Source organism: Euleptes europaea, chromosome 4, assembly GCF_029931775.1.
Source record: "Euleptes europaea isolate rEulEur1 chromosome 4, rEulEur1.hap1, whole genome shotgun sequence".
NCBI classification, from domain to species: domain Eukaryota; kingdom Metazoa; phylum Chordata; class Lepidosauria; order Squamata; family Sphaerodactylidae; genus Euleptes; species Euleptes europaea.
In genome coordinates, this window is record NC_079315.1 from 47,264,307 (window position 1) to 47,285,286 (window position 20,980).

The 20,980-nt window shown below is 42.9% G+C and overlaps 1 protein-coding gene across 1 annotated transcript in view; it reads right to left on the reverse strand.

The window, feature by feature from the left end:
* Positions 1-20,627, reverse strand: part of SMARCA2 (SWI/SNF related, matrix associated, actin dependent regulator of chromatin, subfamily a, member 2) — a 171,478-nt gene extending 150,851 nt beyond the window's left edge. The window contains exons 1-2 of the mRNA XM_056848132.1: positions 20,609-20,627; positions 4,487-4,745 (exon numbers count right to left, since the gene is read on the reverse strand). Of these exons, the coding sequence (XP_056704110.1) occupies positions 4,487-4,711 (225 nt within the window). The 5' untranslated portion in view covers positions 4,712-4,745; positions 20,609-20,627. The remainder of the gene's footprint in view (positions 1-4,486; positions 4,746-20,608) is intronic.
* Between the last annotated feature and the right edge of the window lie 353 nt (positions 20,628-20,980).

Consider the following 20,980-nt stretch of genomic DNA (forward strand, 5'->3'; position numbering starts at 1 on the left):
AATATTTGTATCTGGTGCCAGTGATTAAGAGCATTGGTTTGGAGTGGTGGACTTTAAACTGGAGAAGCGGGTTTGATTCCTCACTCCTCCACATGAGCAGCGGAGGCTAATCTGGTGAACTGGGTTGGTTTCCCCACTTCTACACATGAAGCCAGGTGAGTGACCTTGGGCTAGTCACAGCTCTCTTAGAGCTCTCTCAGCCCCACCTCCCTCACAGGGTATCTGTTGTGGGGAGGGGAAGGTGATTGTAGGCCAGTTGGTAGAGAAGTGGTAGAGAAAGTTGGCATATAAAAACCAACTCTTCTTCATCATCCAGTAGAATCCTTAAAAACTCACACTTTTTATATAGAACACATAATCCAGACAAACTTAAATAATTTGTAGACCCTTTGGTTTCAAGTGGGGAAAAAGCAAGCATGCACTCTGATTGAAATCCATTAGACTTCAAAGAGCTTAAACTTTAGCCAGACAATGGTATTATGTAGAATAGCTTTTCCACAGGAAGCCAATAAAAACTTAGTCCTGCCTACCCTGAAGATGGAGGGAAATAACCCACGAATCAAGACGCTGAAGCCTCAGTTTGGAGAATAATATATGTGAAGACAAGGAAAACATACTCTTCCCAGTCAACCAGATATAGCGCTTATGGTATGGAAAAAGTTAATATATTGCATCCCATGACAGCAATTTTCTAACCACCATCATGATGGGATCCCACTGAAGAAATCAATAGTAGTGGCCATTTAATTACTCCGAATGCAAATAATCAAGTTAGCTAGCATTATTAAACAGACCTGACAAATCATGAAGTCAATCCCTGAAACTACTTTTTCTTAAGTAGTTGGAATCCATAAGATTAAACTAAGTAGTTTTATGATTGCAATGAACCACATGAAGCTTGTTTGGGGCACAATTCAATCTGTCCCACTAGATTACATAGCATTAAACTACTAAATAGGATTTCCACTATTCCAATCAGAAACAACAAATGTTTCTGGCTGAAGACAAGCCTTTAACCATGCAGGACAACATACAAAAATTACTCTGAACCACAGAAATGAGTAACTTTTGTTCCTCCTCGGTGAGTATAGAAATCTAAAGTTCTAACAGACAGCAAATATAACACATCTCTGAAGATGTGGAGAGTTATCATCTATTTCCTGGGGGGCAAAAGATATAGGCCACCTTTCTCTCTAATCAATACCTACAGTCTCCCATCTCAATGAATACGCCATGAACCCTTCGACCAGCTCAGTGATTCTAACTTGGAGTTCTCAGGAGAAGTGCCCGAGGAGCCTAAGTCGGTGGCTAAGGAGGGCCAGAGGGACCATGGAGAGACCAGCACAGTGGAGGTGCCTGCTGACACTGGACCATCAATGCCAAAGACCATCTTGCCAGAACCTACAAAGGAAACCTCACCACCAGCCCCTGAGATAACCGGCACGCCTCTGCCAGGCTGGACTTGAGCCTCAGCTCATAGCCCCCAGGATCCTCTCCCACTTAATAGCAGCAGAAGGCCCAGGCCAAGATGGCAAAGAAGAGGTGAAGTGCCAGACTGGCAGCACACAACCCCACTGTGGAACCAGAACAGTGCACTGATGGTAGTGCTTCCTTACAAGATCCTGGCCATACCACAGCACAGCCTCAGGAGCTCTACCACCTGCCTGCAGTACAGCTTGGGCCAATTACCTCTCAGCCTTTTTAGGCAGAGGCCTGAGAGGACAGCCTTGTTGGATCAACCGGCCCAATCAGCGCAAGCCCTGTGTTCCAAGCTCCAGCTCCATTCCCTATCTCTAAGCCTTCCCTCACAATTCCAGCCCCAAGCTCCAACCTACATCCCAAGCCTTTTCTTGGGATAAATTTTGCCACTGCCAGTGAAGCCTTAGGATCCCTATCAATAAAAAAGGCATTATATCAGACACAGAGGCATTAGATTTATCTAGTAAAAGAGGAAAGAAATATCGTAATCTAAGATCCTCATAGAAAAGACATTCTAAGAGCACATGAGATAGTGAATCGATGGAACTGGAAGAGCACGGACAAGTCCTTTCCGAATATGGTAGGTTCAAAAATCTACCTGGCAAAACCATAGAAGGGTCAGTGTTCAATCTTGCTAAAAAAAAAAAAAAAAAGGCTCTAGAGAGACAAGGAATTGTAAAAAAAAAAAAAAGGTATAGGCAGGCAAACCACGTGGAGATGGTATTCCAAAAAACTGAGATGGGCAAACACAACAAGCACGAAAAGATGTGCTAACATAATCAATCTCTTTGATACGTTTTATTATAGCGAAAGCTCCTGTTTTTCCAAGACCTCTTATCATATCTCATGAGATGGCCATCAGTGACAGTTTCTCATCGAATATTTTTTGCCATGAGGTTCTATATGAGTTATGCTTCAGAAAGACTAGATACCCCTCAGTACTAAAAAAAACAGCTTAAGTTATAGCTTAAAAGCAAACAACCATGTCCTAGCTTCAGGAGACATTTGGCCAAACTCGGAGCAAATGGTAACACTAGCAACACACCGAGGGGCATTTAACAACTTCCATAAAAACTGAAGCAATGGTCGATCTATGGACTCAGTAATAGCAGTTACCCAGATAGCAACACTAAAAAGGATAATTGGAATAATTTTTAAGTTAAAAACCCAAGCCTTTTCAGTCCAGGCCCAAGGGCACTACTTTGGAAGAAACCTGACTGGACCTGACTGTAGCTCAGGATAGAATTAACCAGGCAGCCAGTACTTGAGGCATGTTTAAACACCACTGGGTTTAACAGGAGTTGATCCCTAGTACGTGTACTTAGGATCACTGCCTTAGTCCACTAAAACCAATGAGACGTACTTCCAAGCAAAGCATGCTTAGGTTTCAGTTTGTGGGTGTCAAGTGTTATGATTTGGGGTCCTGAGCCCATGGCAAACTGTTTATTTTCCCAAGTGGGGGAAGTAATGAGAAACAAGAAATTGGTCCAGCCTGAAAGCCCACCATTTGGCATACCTGCCAAAGAGAGGCTGATAGATGAGCATCATAAAACTCAGGTGCCAGGAGGGCTCATGAGGCATGGCGCAGGAGAGCCCATGTGAGCAAGGTATCAGACTCAATTGCCAGAGGGAAGTTTTTCCCTCAGCAAGCAAAAGGGTTAAAAGGTGAACCCATCCTTTGTTTGAGAGAGATGTTGAGAGATGTGAAGTAAGAGATGGAGCGGAGAGCAGAAGAATGGTCAGCGATCCTCCCATCCCTGAGATGCTGGGTTGTGGGGGAGGAGACTGTGCTTGATCCATCTGAAGGTAACTACCATGATGTAGGATTTTTTTTTTACTTTTTATTTCCTTAGATCTGTATCTCCTACTATGATGGTTATTTTCCATATATAAGCTACACAACTCTGACAAATGACTTCAAAATACACAAGAGCTATTAAGTACAGTTTAAAAGCTACACTCACATTCTAAACATGTGCAGCCAATACAAGTTAATTAAAAAAAAAAGATTTTCAATAAACTGATACATCCATTTACAAGGTACAAATCATTGGCAAGGTAAAAACAATTTTTACCCCTAAAACAATATTTTCCTCTTCAAACAAAAGAAAAAAAATCATGAATATTCGATTGCATATTAGTCCCAACCTAAATGATTTCCTGCACATGTGGGAACACCATATACCTATGGAGCAACTTTTCACTCCCAAACTGGAAAGATCATCACAATGCTTCCTCACTGCATATGTGTCTCGAGTAACCGGTATACTGTGTACTGGGTCTCAAGTATCTTGTGTACTGAAATGAACAGGGAAGCCCTTACAGAAATGAGATCAAAAACTGAGCACATCAGAGATCTAGTGGAGATTTCCAGAACAAATGTACATGGAAGACAAACCCACTGATGTTAATGCAAGGTCGCATTGCAAGAAGTATACTGGACCAGACTTCCAAGCAAGTTCACAAAAGTTACTAGGCCAAACATTCCAACTATCCTTGATGGCAAGTCAGTCAGTCTTTTGTGGAATTCTAAAAGAGTAAAAAGGAAAAAAGTGCGCATTTTTTCTATCAATGCATTACAGATCCCCTCTCTTCTTGTCTGAAAGTGATCCTTACTTGTCCTGGGCGACAAAGGCAAGGGACTAATTCTATGCCTGTGCTAGAAGTAGAGCATTGTTTCCAGTGCTCTGATCCTGAATGCTTTCACTATGCATTTCCACTGATTTCAACAAATTTCAGTTCCGAGCAACTACATTTAAGTAAAAATATATTTTCCCCTAACATGTTGGCTTGCTTATCTTTGAAAAGCATCTAATTAGGAAGTGCTATATGGTCTATAAAAGTGTTGCTTGGGTTAGAGATCAAATGTTATTCATATCCCAGGACTGTACTTTATCCAATTATTCTGATAAGATAAAGCTCACAGAGATATTCCATAGCACAAAATACAATGACTTTTGTCAGACAGGCATTTGGTAAATAAAAATGTAAGAACTACCGTACTTACTTTGTGCATCGGGTGCATGCCTTCTTGTGAGTAATCACTCGGTCCCATAGTTGGTATTGCATGTGGAACACTCGGGGGTCCGGGACTTGGTCCCATCATACTGTGTACTGAACTTGGTGAAGGACCTGGGCCTGGGCTAGGACCTAATATTGGTCCTGGCGAAGGACCTGGGCCTGGGGAAGGACCAGGATGAGGCATTGCACCAGGATCTGTTGGTGTAGACATCTATTCTCTGTTTGTGTTCCAATCACTTGTACAGCTGTAGGGAGCAAGGAAAAATGCACATTATTTATGACAAGGATGGTTTTCAAAGTTCACGGTTAAAATTGGTGGATGAAAGATTACAAAAATTGGGTCTCTTCTTTGAAATTTTTAACCAAATGGATTTATACTAAGCATGCAAGCAAATTAAACTCAGCGTCCTTAAATTTGATAAATGGAGCACATGCTGTAGAGTGTGAAGAGAATGCTCTTTATACTATTTGGGTCTTCCAAGTTCAAAGACCCTACCAGCATACTGCAAGTCAATAACAGTACCCAAATACAGAATTTTATTTTCAAATGCCAGAATGAACTCCTTGCCTTTAGGGGAACTGACAAGCAGATTCAAAGGGATCCCCCTTTCCGAGCGGCTTTGCAACTGCAAATCAGGGGAGCTAGATACCATCTGGCATTTCGTCATCAATTGTAAAAAGAATAATGCGGCCCAAGAAAGATGGATTACTAAACATATTCAGAAATGGAGGCTTATTGGAAAACAGGAACTTGTAGTTAAGCTATTAGTATACACCGACCCAAATGTGACTCTGGCAGCTGCAAAATTTATGTCTATGGCGGTGTTTTTAAATCGTAAGCTGTACAATTCTGTACATCTAAAAAATTAACATTTTATGTAAATCTAATTCCTATATCTGAGCATGTATATTTAATTATTATGTTGTTTGATAGTGTACCTTTCCCCTATGCTCATGACTGATAGGTCTATGAGCATTAAATAAACGAATTCAAAAAATGTGAACACATAATTCATGAAACTTCAAGGCCAGCTGTTCATCTCAGTAAGGAGAGGAGCTTGGGAAAATAAAATTAGCCCTTAGCAATATTTCAAGGAGTTGCCCAGCTTTCAACAGAGTAATCTGAAGTTACAACAGAACATTTAAAGTCATGTTGTACTGAACCAAACTAGGTATCAAATAATTAGAACATAAGAAAAGCCCTGCTGGATCAGACCAAGGCCCATCAACTCCAGCAGTCTCAATTCCTTGTCTAATTATGGCCAGCATGGAATTTGCCTTTTTTACAGCAGCCACACACTGGGTTGACATCTTCATCGAGCTATCCACTACGACCCCAAGATCCCTTTCTTGGTCTGTTGTTGCCAGCACAGATCCCATCAGCATATATGTGAAGTTGGGATTTTCTGCCCCAATATGCATCACTTTACACTTGCTCACATTGAATCTCATTTGTCATTTTAATGGCCATTCTTCCAGTTTGTAGAAATCCTTTCGGAGCTCTTCCCAGTCCGATTTTGTTTTAACCACCCTAAATAATTTGGTGTCATCTGCAAACTTGGCTACTTCGCTGTTCAACTCCAAATCCAGGTCATTGATGAACTGGTTGAAAAGCACCGGTCTAAAGACAGATCCCTGAGGGACCCAACTGTTCACATCCCTCCATTGTGAGAACTGACCATTGAACTGTTCCTTTCAACTTCCTCTTTACCAGGTTACTCATTTTAGAGAACTTCCCTCTTTTAAAGTCAACGGTAATTGTGTGAGATTTCCCAGTCACTTTCCCACTTACATGTAAATTAAATTTGATACCATTGTGGTCACTATTGCCAACTGGCTCAACTACATCCACATCCTGCACTAAGTCACTTGCAGCACCACAGAGTATTAAATCCAGGACTGCCTCCCCTCTGGTTGGGTCTATGACCAACTGTTCGAAGGCACAGTCACTTAGGATGTCTAAAATTTTTACCTTTTTGGCTTGACTGGAGCATACATTTATCCAGTCAATAGAAGGGTAGTTAAAGTCTCCCATTACTACTACTTCATTACCTTTACATGCTTCCCTAATTTAATTCTCCATCTCAAGATCACCCTGACCCGTTTGGTCAGTGGGGCCGATAGAACATCCCCAGTACTAAATCACCTTTGGTGCCCGGAATCGTCACCTATAAGGATTCTGTGGACGAGTCTGCCCTTTTTATGGTTTCTAGTTTATTAGACACTATGCCTTCCTTGATATACATAACACCCCTCCAATACGCCCTTCTCTGTCATATCCATACAGTTTGTAACCAGGGATGACCGTATCCACTGGTTCTCTCCCCTCCACCAGGTTTCTGTAATGCTCACTATAACTATGTTTTCCCTTAAAATTATGCACTAACTCCCCCATTTTTGCTTGGAGGCTTCTAGCATTAGCATAGAAACACCTCCACATTGTCTCTCTTTTGACTTGCCTGGCATGTGCCTTTGGGCATCCTTAAGTGGTTATCCCGCTTTTTTATCATCTCCTTTCATGTCTATGCCGTTCCCATGTGGGCATTCTGAAGCAATTTTCCCTTTGTCTGTGTGCATTGAGCCTGCCCAAACCGGATGCTTCTCAGCTCCTGTTGGCTTTCCCCCGACATTCCATTATCAATTTCTTGTTGATAATGGAATTCTACAGGGGAAGTTTTTAGGCCAAAACGGTAATGTATACTTTAAGGTAGAGATTAAAAAGAGAGAGCCCTGGATACCTTCTTGCTATTTAAGAAATCCACAGGGCATTGAACAAAAACAGAAGCCTGAATAATTAGGATTTTTTTAAAAAAACTGAAGTGTCTGGACAGTATATTAAAACATAATAGTGATGCCCAAAAGCTCTGTAACTCTCTGCAGTTGCATCAAGCCACAAAGCACAACATTTAAAACCTAATGTGGAATCCAGGAAATTGTCTGCCTCTCTGAGGTTACTGCAGTATATGCCTATGTGTTAAATGAGAGTGAAGACCCTCGTTTAGTGGTACATGCATGTGTGTTCACAAGAGAAAAAGGCAAATAATCAATTAAGACATGTACTTATTCTCATATGTCAAGCAAACCAGAAGTCACTTTTCACATTGTTAATGTAGAGGGCATATGCAACATGCTCATGTTGTTATGATCCCAAACACAGTATTCCTATGCCCTGCATGAGGAGCAACCTCTGATAACAGCAAGTGTAGCCTCCCTACCACACCTCTGGGTGTCTTCGTGCACATTATACCACTTCCATACCAAGCACACTTTGTCTTGCCAATCCCGGCTTTAGAAATAGAAGTTCTTCCATGCCTCGTATTCAACAAGCCACTCCTATCCCATAGTTCCATGTGGGGGTGGGTGGGAAAGAAGTGGGCTGCCTTTGGAAGTTATTTGTTTACAGGAATAGCTTGAACCAGAGCAGGTGCCAGAATCACCTCCAGCTTATACCAACTCTCTAACAAACTCTGCTTAGTGCTGGACAGTTTTTGCACATTTCCAGCCCAGTTTGAGTGACAGCCAGCACATGCCCACACAAACACACGTAACCATTGGGGATCCAATCCTCAACATACTTTGCCTGAAGGATACGTCTTCCATTGAGCATGGATGCACCACAGTAAAGGACGAATGGCTATACTGGATCCTCTTAGGAGGCTGCTGATGAAGGGTGGCTGATTGAATTTGAAGCACAAAACAGTAGTGTTTGAAGTTCATATGTTTGGTTTTTTCCCCAATCTGTGCACCATAGAAATATACCTGTGACTGGTTCTGGCTTCTGGCACATAGCCTGAGTGTGTCAAACAATCAAGTCAGAGCTCATTAAAAGACTTATGAACCTACTGTACCCACACATTATGAATTTCATCCTATGGGAGAAAAACCCAGATTCCTTAGATTGTCCTCAGTTTACATCATATTAGAGCCTGAAACTGAATGCTCACCAATACTCAATTATTCTAATACATTTCTTTGTAAACATCATATTCTTGCATTTTGATATCTATTCTCTTCCTCTGGTTAAGCCAGCCAATGAATTAGAGCAAGTGCTATTAAAGTTACTTAAAATAAACTACCTTGGGTGCCTGTTTGTTGCAAGGCATGTAAATACTTCTGACACTGTCCTCTTTAAAATAAACAATAACTACAGAACACCACAGGGGCTAATTAGTCCCCACACTCCCACAGCAGCGTCACGAAAGGAAGTATTAAATGTACTCAACTACTTCTGCTGGGTCACTTACAAGGTGCTTACAAAGAAACCATGGAGAGGATGCAGCAAAGACATTTCTATAAAGGACGGTGAGGTTTTACAAGAGACAAGCACACTGTCAGAAAACATCACCACAAAGAGTGCAGTTTATAGTGAAGATTCCCAGGACTGGGAAAAATCAAAGTGAAATGTAGCACTGTTCCAATATACAGGGCTAAATTTAAGCAGAAGCGACTATGTAGTCAATGCAAAAAACAACAACAACCATAAATAGCATCTTCACATGCCATCCTTAGGCTCAGAGCTGTGTTCATTACCTTGAACTAAACCAGTCTACTAGAAACACTATTTTTTCTATATACATATAGTTATTTCTTTTTGTAATGTCACCTCTATCACAATCAGCATTTCCACATAACAAGTAGAAGTATTTGTAATGAAGACAAGAGTTCAAAAATTTGTATTTTCCATCTGCGGAGTCTGTGCAAATCATTGTCTGTGACAACTCTCCACATTCAGAGGTGACTACACACACATGATGTCTTGGAAAGGAGAAAGTTTTGGCTGCCATGAAAACAGCATCCCTATGTACAGCAGAACAGCTGCGTTCATCCTGACAGAAAAGTATAAGCAACAGAATTCAGGGCACTGGTTTGCCACCATTTGTCAAATATCTGCCAATATTGCACAAAGCAGACAAATGTTGTCCCAAGTGCAACATTAGGTCCAGAGATAATTTAGTGCTATACATATCGGACTGGTGAACAGAAAAACATAGCTCTGATTTTGAATTCTAGTTTCTTCATGTGTCAAGTTTGCGCTACAGGTTAAATCAGTTTTACACAGTGCCAACTAGCAGTGCCACCAACACTTTTGTTGCCACCACTTTTTTGTCTCCTTGCAGCTTTCTCACTCTAAGCACACTCTGTAACTGCATCTACTGGCTTATTCTAGGGAAAGCGGCCCATCCTCTCAGGTTTAGTTGATTTCCATTATGTTCCCAGATGCCCTTTTAAGCAAACACAAGTACACATACACACACACACACACCAGTTGCACCCATGTAATAAATTGCCCCCACTTGTAAATGCACATTTTCGATTTATCCTCCAGGTGGAAACTATAAAGGTTCATCCAGCAAAAATGCTACACATTGGGAACAATGACAAAAAGAAAAGGCAGATAGAAAATGGAAGGAGCATTAGTTAATTTATGAGGTTTCCATCCAAGTAAATTTTAGAACAGGGATATTTTCCTGCACCAGTTTTAAGCAGTGTAGCAGCTCATCCTCACTAGTCAGTGCAAATACTATACAGCAGAGCACATTAAGTGAGAAATGATCCATGGAAGAGATCTAATGCAAGACAGTGCCTCTAAAGAATAAAATGATGGTCCAACTTGTAATTCCTATCAAACTAACCTAGAAGAAGCAAATTCCATGGCCAGAACAATAGTAATAAAACTAAAGGTGATCCTAAGATAGGAGATACAAGTTGCCCATAGTAATATGCACAAGCCTAGAATAGTGGGTTTCTAATGTGCTACTAGCCATTACTACTGCAAGGTATCCATATAAATGGAGTCTGTAATTCATAAATAAACATTAATCAGTAATATTTGTATTTATTTTATTTTTCACATTTCTAACCCGCCCTTCCCAGCCAAGGCTGGGTTCAGGGTGGGTGACAACATTAAAACACAAATATAACAATAAAAATATTTAAAAAATTTTAAAACTATAAATACCATTCCTAAATTATTTAAAATATGGTCGCCATATGGAAGTGCCTGCAGCAGCAAGAAATGCCAAACAAAGCAACCGGTCGGATATCCCGCCCCCCCAATAACATCAGTTGTATAGTAAAGAAAAGGAGGCGGAGTAGGGAAGCCAGCATTGAAACCACCTGCAGCTGTCCTCAGTCACAGGCCTGGTGGAATAACTCTGTCTTACAGGCTCTGCAGAACTCTTTCAGGTCCCACAGGGTCCTGATGTTACTAAGCAGAGCATTCCACTAGACCGTCACATGGTTAACCATGGCTAGATCTGGGCGGGAGAGATTTTTTCATAGATGAAAAAATGCTGTCCTGACCATGGCTGTGACCTGGGCCTCAGGAGGCATCAAGGATGACACCCAGACTCTTGACGATAGGTGTTAATTGCACACTGTCAAGAGTTGGGAGCTGGCACCCCATCCCCAAACCACCCCAACCGAGCCACAGTCTTTGCTGGATTCAGCTTCAGGTGGCTCTTCCTCAACCACCCAATCACCCAGGCGTCTAAGCACCTGGCCAGTGTGTCTGGTGCCGAGTCTGGATGAAAGTTGAATGTCATCCGCATATTGATGACAACCCAGCCTGAAACTCCAGACAATCTGGGCAACGGGACGCATGTAGATGTTAAATAACATCAGGGAGAGGATCACATCCTGTGGCACCCCGCACACCAGAGGGTGCTGCTGCAAAACCTCCTCCCCGAGCACCACCCTCTGTCCCCAATCCTGAAAGAAGGAATGCAGCCATTGTCAGACTGTGCCCCGAATCCCAGCATCAGCAAGACGGTGGTCAAAAGGTTCATTAGCAACAGTGTCAAAGACTGCTGAAAGATCTAAAAGTATCAGCAGCCTCAACCCGTCTTGATCCAGTTGTCGACAGAGATCGTCTGTAAGGGTGACCAGAGCAGTCTCTGTCCCATGGCCAGGGCAGAAGCCCGACTGGAATGGGTCTAGCGCCGATGTATCATCCAGAAACTCCTGCAGCTGCTCAGCGTCTGCTCTCTCAACTACCTCACCCAGGTACGAAAGATTCGGTACCAGGTGGTAGTTGGACAGATCCCTCGGATCTGAAGTTGTTTTCTTTAAGAGTGGTCCCTTTCCCTCCCCACAACAGACACCCTGTGAGGTAGGTGGGGCTGAGAGAGCTCTAAGAGAGCTGTGACTAGCCCAAGGTCACCCAGCTGGCTTCATGTGGAGGAGAGGGGAAACCAACCTGGTTAACCAGATTAGCCTCCGCCGCTCACATGGAGGAGTGGGGAAACCAACCCGGTTCTCCAGATTAGAGTCCGCCATTCCAAACCACCACTCTTAACCGCTACACCATGCTGGCCATGAAGGGGTTTATTTTTCTTTAAGAGTGGTTTTCTTTAAGCCTGTCCACATCAGACACCAAAAGCTGCCTGAAGTGGTCTAAACATGAACCAGAAGCTGGGCAAGGGGCCTCTAGTTCCCTTACTGTGTCAAGGTTGACAGGAAGATCATGGAGGAGCAACAAGACTTTATCCGCAAAAAAAACTCACAAATGCCTCACAGCTATGGGTCAAATTAACTATATTTGGTTGTTCGCCTAAAGACATGAGAGACCGAATTACCCTAAGCAATTGTGCCAGACGAGAGCTTGCGAACACAACTGAGGCTGCATAATACTCCTTCTTAGCAGCTTTCAACACTATCTCACAGGCTTTCATAAATGTCCTATAAGATGCTCTTGTAGCTTCGTTGTGAGTTCGCCGCCAAACTTGCTCTAGCCATCTACACTCCCTCTTCATACTACAGAGCCCCTCAGTGTACCAGGGGGCCACTTTTGGTGGGGACAAAATGGACATCAGGGTGTAATTTCATCAATAGCTGTGGAGAGCCGATTATGCAAGTACTCCACTAGCACATCGAGGGAGTTGCCAGGGGGGACAGGATCCCGCAGAACACTCTAGAATCCAAGCATATCCATGAGTCTCTACGGGTGAGCATAAATCAGCCCACTGCCCAAACGGTGGGGATGGAAGGTCTATCAGAGCCTTCAGGACAAAGTGATCTGACCATGGAACCTCCTCACAGGGCATCAGATCCAAACCTATCCCAACCCAAAAGACTGTAACCAGAGTGTGGCTTGCTTGGTGTGCAGGACCCAAAACAAATTGGGAGAACCCCAGTACTGCCATGGATGACACCAAGTCCAAGACATGCAAAAAAGGAGCAGCATCAGCATGAATGTTGAAGTCTCCCAAGACTATAAGTCTGGGGAACTCCAAGGCTCAGCCTTCTGCCGCCTCTAGCAAGCTTAACAGGGTATCCGCCAGTGCGTTAAACAGCCAGTACACCAGCCAGATAGCCAAGTTATCCTCAGTGTTCCACACGAAGCCAACATACTCAATGCCAGGAATCTCTGGGTCAGGAAGGGTCCTACAGGAGAAAGCCTCCCGGACGACCAAAGCCATCTCCCCGGCCTGTCTTCCGAGACTGGTGGAGACTGAATAACCTTAGAGAGTTAGTTCTTCGAGGGTGACAACCTCGCCCTCTCACACCCAGGTCTCGGTCATGCAAGCCAGGTCCATACCCTACGCAACAAAATAGTCATGCAGGGTGGCAGTCTTATTATTAATGGACCTGGCATTGCACAACAGCAGTGTCAGAGACTGGTAATTCCTGGACCCCCTACCATAGTCTCTCAGGATGGGATGCAGATTGGAAAGCGTCTGAGCATATCCATATCTCTGATACCTTCCTTTATATGATCTGCTCCCACCACACCTCCCGTGCCCCCTGACAGTTGGGATCCCCAGCCCATGGCTGACCTCCCTTAACTCCGATGACATAATATAATCGTGCTTATCCTAGCAGCACTATACCTAAGCCCAACAATAATAAAATCACAATACAATAGCAGTAAACAAAATCAGAATAAGCCAGCCCACTCTATATCCTCAAACACATTATTATTAACCAACCCACCACCCATAACAACTGTAGAATAAATTTTGTCTTAATTAAGCTATAGCTTAATAAATTGAACAGGGATGGGCAACAAACTCACAAAACAGAAAGAAAAGTAATTGAGAATCTCCATACACCATAGAAGAATCTCAGGGAATTCCAATACAAAAGCACTTCACATCCCCTCTCCACCAACATCCCCCAGGACCACAAGATCTTAAACAGTCTAAACAGGTGTAAACCACCTCACATATCCCAGACAGCTCCTCCAACAGCGTAACCCTCCACCAGAGTCCAGCACCCCTGCGGTGTCTTCAAAGATCTCAATTTCATAGGGACCAGGTGGTAAAAGTAGACTCCAGCAAGACCATTACCCAAATATTCAAGAGGCAGCCCAACAAGATCCCTACTAGTGGCTCCTCAGTGTTCCCTTGGATATGAGGAGGCCGAACGCTGCAGCAAACAATATTATGATGCCATTTAGATCAAATTAGGCAACCTCATCATCGTCGTGTTGTTTCCAGGGCTGTCTGGAGTCCTCCAAAAACACCTGAAGCCTCTCCGACGGCCCCCGGCAACTCCGACCAGCCAACATCAGCAACATGACAGGGCTGGTAACAAACAATACTTTTGCCAGTGAGATCCAGCCACACAGGCGGCTATCCCAGGGCGAGACAACCAGGCCGAGCCCTTCCCCCACCGGACTACTCCAGCGGTAGCAGGCCCAGCACAGCCCTGACCTCACTCAACCATTTAACCACCATGCAAGCCCAAACAGCAGCCAGCAAATAGAGCTCTTCAGCTGAGGATGGCTCTACAGGTGCCAGGTCCCAGCTCTCACCCAGTCAATGGTACTTGTCTCAGCTCTTATAGCCATCAAAAACCCCTCCGTTGGAATATAGTCGGCTGCCTGACTCACAAAGGAAAACGGCAGGGCACCACAGAGGCGGAGAAAGCAGTGGAAGCCAATAACAACGAAGACGCTGACAGAGGGCAAACTCCGGAGCTGCTGGTAGGCTCCTCTCTACCCCCGAAGTTAATTCAAGGTTTCCCGATGTTGACTAGCTTTTCCCGAACACTTTCCTAAATAATTGGTAACCAGTCCAAACTCTATCTAATATTGGGCATAAAATCAACTAAAAGGAGGAGCAGCAGCGACCTGCTCCTACCTCTGCACCATCTTTTAGACTACTATAGATTATATTTCATTTCAGTTCAGAGTTGTACTCTGTAAGCAATTTAAAATTCTTACCCTGTAAGGATAAGTGTTTTAAGAGCTCCCCATGCTAGCAGAGCCATTGGAAATATAGAACAAATTTGTATCAAATTCACAGTGTTTTAGGTTGAGGAAACATGTCATGCATAATTTCAAAACTGAAATTGTTTTCCATTATTAATTTATGCATTCCATACCATTAAGTACACACTGTAACAAGGGCTGCAATCAACAACACTGAGTCCATGAGATACTCTCAGATGGTGTAGAAACCTTCATTGCCAAGTTATTATATAAGACTGATGCAAAATTTATATGAAGAAAAGGCCAAACATGTGCCGAAGAAACAATAAACTAAAATGCAGTTCAGAATTCAACAGCTGTCAAACATCCAAAAGGAACCCAATAGTGCAGATCTTTGGGGGGAGGTGGATATACTCCAGTGACATGTAGTAGTAGAACCATTCTTGCCAGCGTTACAGTAAATCCAAACTGAATCACTGCCATAAACATGGCTCAGACATTATCAGAAAGCAGACAAATGGCACCATTTTGAAATAATGAACAGTAATGGAGAAAAATTGGTTTTTATATGCCAACTTTCCCTACCATTTAAGGAAAAATCAAACCAGCCTACAATCACCTTTCCTTCCCCACAACAGACACCCTGTGAGGTAGGTGGGGCTGAGAGAGCTCTAAGAGAGTTGTGACTAGCCCAAGGTCACCCAGCTGGCTTCAGGTGTAGGAGTGGGGAAACCAACCTGATTCACCAGATTAGTGTCCACCACTCATGTGGAGGAGTGGGGAATCAAACCCAGTTCTCCAGATTAGAGCCCACCGCTCCAAACCACTGCTCTTAACCACTACACAATGGTGAGAGAGGTATGGAGAGTTGCCACCTGGCCTCTTTGAAATTGGTCCACTGTTGTTTTGAGCTTAAGCCAGCATTTACTTACTAATATCTACTGTTACATTGGTATAGTGGTTACAGTCTGAGACTAGGATCTGGGAGACCCAGGTTCGAACTTCCACCATTCCATGGAAGCTCATTGGGTGCCCTTGGGCCAGTCACATACCCTTAGCCAAACCTACCTCACAGGACTGCTGGGCAAAAATGGAGAAGAGGAGAACAACATCAACCGCTTTCAGTCCCCAACAGAGAGAAAAGACAGGGTATAAATTAAGTAAATAAATAGCAATGTGAAAGGACTCAGTGCTAGAACAACTCCCCTTCCTTCAAAAACTATTTGTGCGTATAACTATAAACATTTTAGTACAGTTTAAGCTATTTTGCTTTGGGATGATGTCACCTGCTGCCCAAAAACAGGAAGCAATACTGGCATGCACCACTAGGTACCTTTGTTTATTTCAAATATTTTATATTGCCTTCCCACGATGATGTGTTCTAGGCAGTTTACAATATAACAATCCATAATTACAAAACAACCCTCATAGTTAAACAACCAGCAGTAAGCATAAAGCCAGCAAAATACCCAAGCAAGTAAAAACAGCAGCAGCACATCAAAACTTTAAAAGCATAAGGAGGCAGAAAAAGAACAGCCAATTCAGGGGAATAATAATTAAATGAACTAAACATCAATTGAAATAGGAAAAAGTCTTAACTTATCATCCCAAAATATTCAAGGATGGCGCCAAATGTTGGGTGGTAGAGGACATTTCAAAGATAGAAGGGCCCCCCAAAAAGGACCCCTCCTCTGTGACCACTAACTTCACATCTGAAGTCAGGGGAACATTAACAGGGACCAAATTAAGTAACCAGGCAGAACTATATTGGCAGCAATGGTCAATCACCATGGTCCCAACTACCCTGGGTTTTAATAAATCAAAACTACCACCTTGAATAAGGACATCAATGACGCATGTATCCAGTGAAGATATTTAAGCACTGGCTTTTAATACTTGTAAGTCCATACCAACTATCAAACTAGATGCTTCATTTTGTACTCACTGAATTTTCTGAACCCTCTTCAGGGACGGACTCACACAGACTGTATTACTGTAATCTAACCTGAATTACTGTGATCCGATCATGCTTCTGGAGGAAGGCCTTTACCTTAAAACCTGATCTTTGCTGTCACCAGATAATGGAATACAGGATTGAGCTTTTAATTCTGATTACTTCAACAAAAACACTCATTATGTAGTACAGTTGGGCTTGGGGGGAAATGGGTGAGGAAAGCCTGTTCAAACTTAAAACCTTACTACTGAAGCAACCAAATTAAGGAAAAAAAAAGATCTCCAGGTGAAAACATAATGTCATATCTCCCAAGACTCAAGGTGGCTCAAGCAGGCAACAAAATGTTGCAATAAAAAAATTAAACAAGATAGAATTAAAACAAAAAAGAATAGTATGGCCAAGCCTTCCAAATACTACCTTCTCAGTTACTCTCAAAAGCTCTCAAATAAAATGCTCCTGCACACTTTCTGAAAAGCAGACAGCAAAGGTGCCATCCTTATCCATTGCAAAAAGACATTCCAAAGTACTGGCTGTACAACAGAGAGTGCCCTAGTTCTGGCCGTTGCAGAACCAACTAACCGAAGGGAGAGCACTGTAAGGTGGTCACCTGAAGAGCACAACTGATGTATGGGATATTGTCGAAGGCTTTCATGGTCAGAGTTCATTGGTTCTTGTAGGTTATCTGGGCTGTGTGACCGTGGTCTTGGTATTTTCTTTTGTGACGTTTCGCCAGCAGCTGTGGCAGGCATCTTCAGAGGAGTAACACTGAAGGACAGCGTCTCATCTGAAGATGCCTGCCACAGCTGCTGGCAAAACGTCAGGAAAGAAAATACCAAGACCACGGTCACACAGCCCGGATAACCTACAAGAACCAATGATGTATGGGAGTTTATCAAAAGATGCAGTCTAACAGCACTTTGAAACAAACAGATAATCAGTGCTGCTGCTGAAGCACCAGAGATATTGGGGTAGATCCAACCAGCTTGTATGTAGATGATAAAGGGATAAGTATAATAAATAAGTATACTTTTGAATCTGCAGCCCTTTATGGCTAGATTCAAAACATTTGGACATCAGTTTGATTTGATAGAATCACTAGTAAATTAAGGAATCCATACTGAAAGAATCTCCAAATAATCCCTCAGCTACAGAGACCCAACCACAGGGAAGGGATTCTTCAGCTGTGCAACCTTAGTGCTGCAAAATGCATCTCAGCAGCTTGGTGATTAGCCACGCATTTGGGGGCAAGCAACAAATCCTTCCAAGCTAGCCACACCCAATGATTTATCTAGAAAGAAAAAGCTGGTAAATGCTTTCTACTTTTTTTCAAGGCTCGTCAAGGAATATGTTACACATTATAAGAAAACTGACTCAATAACCACTCTTTATTTACAGTCCATGTAATACCAATGTAACTCACAGAAGAGATAAAAATAATCATTGTTTGTGAGTGTAATCAGTGTTTGGAAAATAGGGGGCAGAACTCCTAGGGGACCACTAAGGGAGACAGAATTTTGCATGCGTTAATGGCAATATACTTATAAACAAGTCAAGGCTTGAGTATGCAAAAATCATGGGTCACTTACTACCTACCAGGGATTGCTAAAAAGGAGCAGTGGAATCATATGTCCCTGCCAGTTGTAAGCATGCATGCTTCGACATGGACATGACTGTAATAGAGAGTGACTGTAAGAGCCAGTGGGTGAATTGACAGGAAGGGCACAACAGAGGTAGTACTGGTGGGGGATAGCACAGAAGAGACAGCCTATTGGTATGCGCATTTGTGTACCCAAGAACTTGGAGAGTATATCCAATGAGGTTTTTAAGGTGAGAAGGGGCATGCAACTTCAGCAGGCACACTTTCCACAAAGTGTATACTATCTTCGACTTTTGCAGGTTCTTTCCACCCATGAGGGGGAAAAGTACAAATCTCTTTACAGACCAGAGATATTTAGAACTGTACATAAACATCCAAACTAAGAAATATAATCCAATAGCCCACATATTTATTTATCTTACTATGTCCAAAAACTACAATTTTAAAGCGAGGGCTTGTTCTTTCATCATTTGGGTGGGGGCACTCATGTGAAATCTTTAACTGTTCCCCTAACCAAGGATTTCTTCAGGTATAACTTTGAAAATTAATGGAATAATTACACTGAAGAAATTCAGCTGATGTGAACTCTGAGTAAGCAAGAGAAAAAAGCATCCTACTTTGTACACAATTATCTTCAAAAATATCAGGGAACACAGGAACATCACAGAAATATTTTATGGGTTCATGTAAGTGTTTCCAATTGCTCTCAAGTGTAAAGTCTCCATGCATAGATCATTTGGGTGACAGCAGAAAGAATTAGGAGCTCATTAGTTTGAAAGAACTAAAAAACACAAACTAAAAAAGGCACCTTCTGAGCTTAACTTCAAAGTAAAAAAAAGTGCACACGTGGGGGGACAGATATTAATTTTAGTTATACTTCTAAAAAGAATATATTACATAGGGTTCCAACATTAATATAAAAATGGTATCTAGAGGACTTTTTCTTGTCAGTCTCAAGTCTCAGGTGTTGGTCAAAGTACTTTTCAAACTTGATAAGGAATGCTCATGGACCACTTCAGAAGTGGACAAAATAAAAGATCTAAGACTGCTTTGAACACACTCCGGTGCTGCATCCTTTCTATGAACTCCTCCAGCCTAGATAGTCCAGAAGCACAGGCATAACTCAGGAGAAATACTTATTTAATGAAGCACTACCTTCACCTCAGTCAAGCTCACATTTGTTACATGATACACTTCACTTTGAATTTGCTTTAAAATGCTCATAACCAATAGGATGTTTTTGTCTGATATGCCTGATGAATTACAGATGGACATAAAAATTCTGTCGTGGTCATCCCCCCCCCCCTGTAACAAAGGGACTCTCTAGAGGCAGAAATAAAAAAATACAACAATGAGAATAATAGGGCAATTATGTTCACAAAGAGAAAGTGTGCCTAAATTTGCATAACAATACAGTAACTCACACAGCACAAGCTGCCCCACCTACTAACATGTAGCTGTTATAGTACTAAAGGAATTGGAAGACTGGCTTTACATGCATCCTCCAGACCTCAGGAGTTACTAACTGGAACTAAAGGAAGCTGAAGTAAAGGAACTAAAGCACACAGAAAAAAAATGAAGATTGGAGAACAATGGTGCAAATGTCAAATACCAAGTAAAAGACACAGCTCTGGTGTTGGTCTCCCCTGCCCCTCAAAAACAACAACAACACAATACTTAGTTCCCTGAAATATTCAGTAAAGCTCTCTGGCTAAAATTATTCATGCAAATTAAATTCTACAAACTTCTCAATTTCCCAAACTGATTTTTAGTTCAATTAAACTGGTGTAAAACACAATAGACACAATCACATCAAGATGTAAGCCCCCAAAGCAGTTAGTCTGTCTCATTGGCTTAAAAACACTGTAGTAAAAAGTAGTTAATCAAACCCTCTTGTCTTGTTGTAAATAGCTGGTAATGTGATGTAGATGGAACACTTCAGAACTTCACGCGTTCATAATTATGTCTGAAACAAATGGAGGGCTCAGAAACTCTCCCAGGCGGCCTTGCAAATTGCCCGATTCAATCTGGAAAAAGTGAGGAGCACCACGAGAATCCAGATTCGCCTCGCGGCTGTATAATCTTTACACGATACACATTTCCTCCAGTCGACTTCCCTCCCCGTTGGGGATTGTAAACGATCGCTTTTAAAACGCAGGCGAAACTCGCAGGCGAGTTCTGCAGACCACATAGGCCTCAACTTTCCGCCTGCAACACGCCCTGGTGCTTCGACTGGCAGACTCCCGACAAGAAACCAGCAACGGGCAAACGCATTTCGGAGAGAGCCATATTTGAAAGTTTTCGACCCCCGTCGGTGAGCAACCCCCAAGCCCGTTTTGCAAAGGTGAGCCCCGTCTCCTCCTCCCCGTTTCCCAAAGCAAGCGCCGGAGAGACTTTTTACCTTCGAAGGGACACCCGCAAAGGAAGATCTAGGCAGCCACAAGGTGCGTTGGACGCCAGCTGCGCCAACAGGGATCTTTCATGGCAAAACTAGGCCCGTCTTCTCCCCCCCCCTTCTCCTTTCACTCCGTCATCGTGTCATACCGATCAAACATGTCTGTCTGCGAGTGAGAGTCTCATTTGGCGGCTGTGACTTCCTGATTCTCTCCACTGCTGATCGCACGGGGGGGAGGGGTAACAAAAATCCACCCCAGCCAGCGCGAAACCTCGCCTCTTCCTCTCTCCCAGCAGCAAACTCAAGCACAGAGAGGCTGGCTCCAGCGGTCCTCCTCCAAGCTCACTCACACGCTCGGCGGCCAGTAGCAAACAGCAA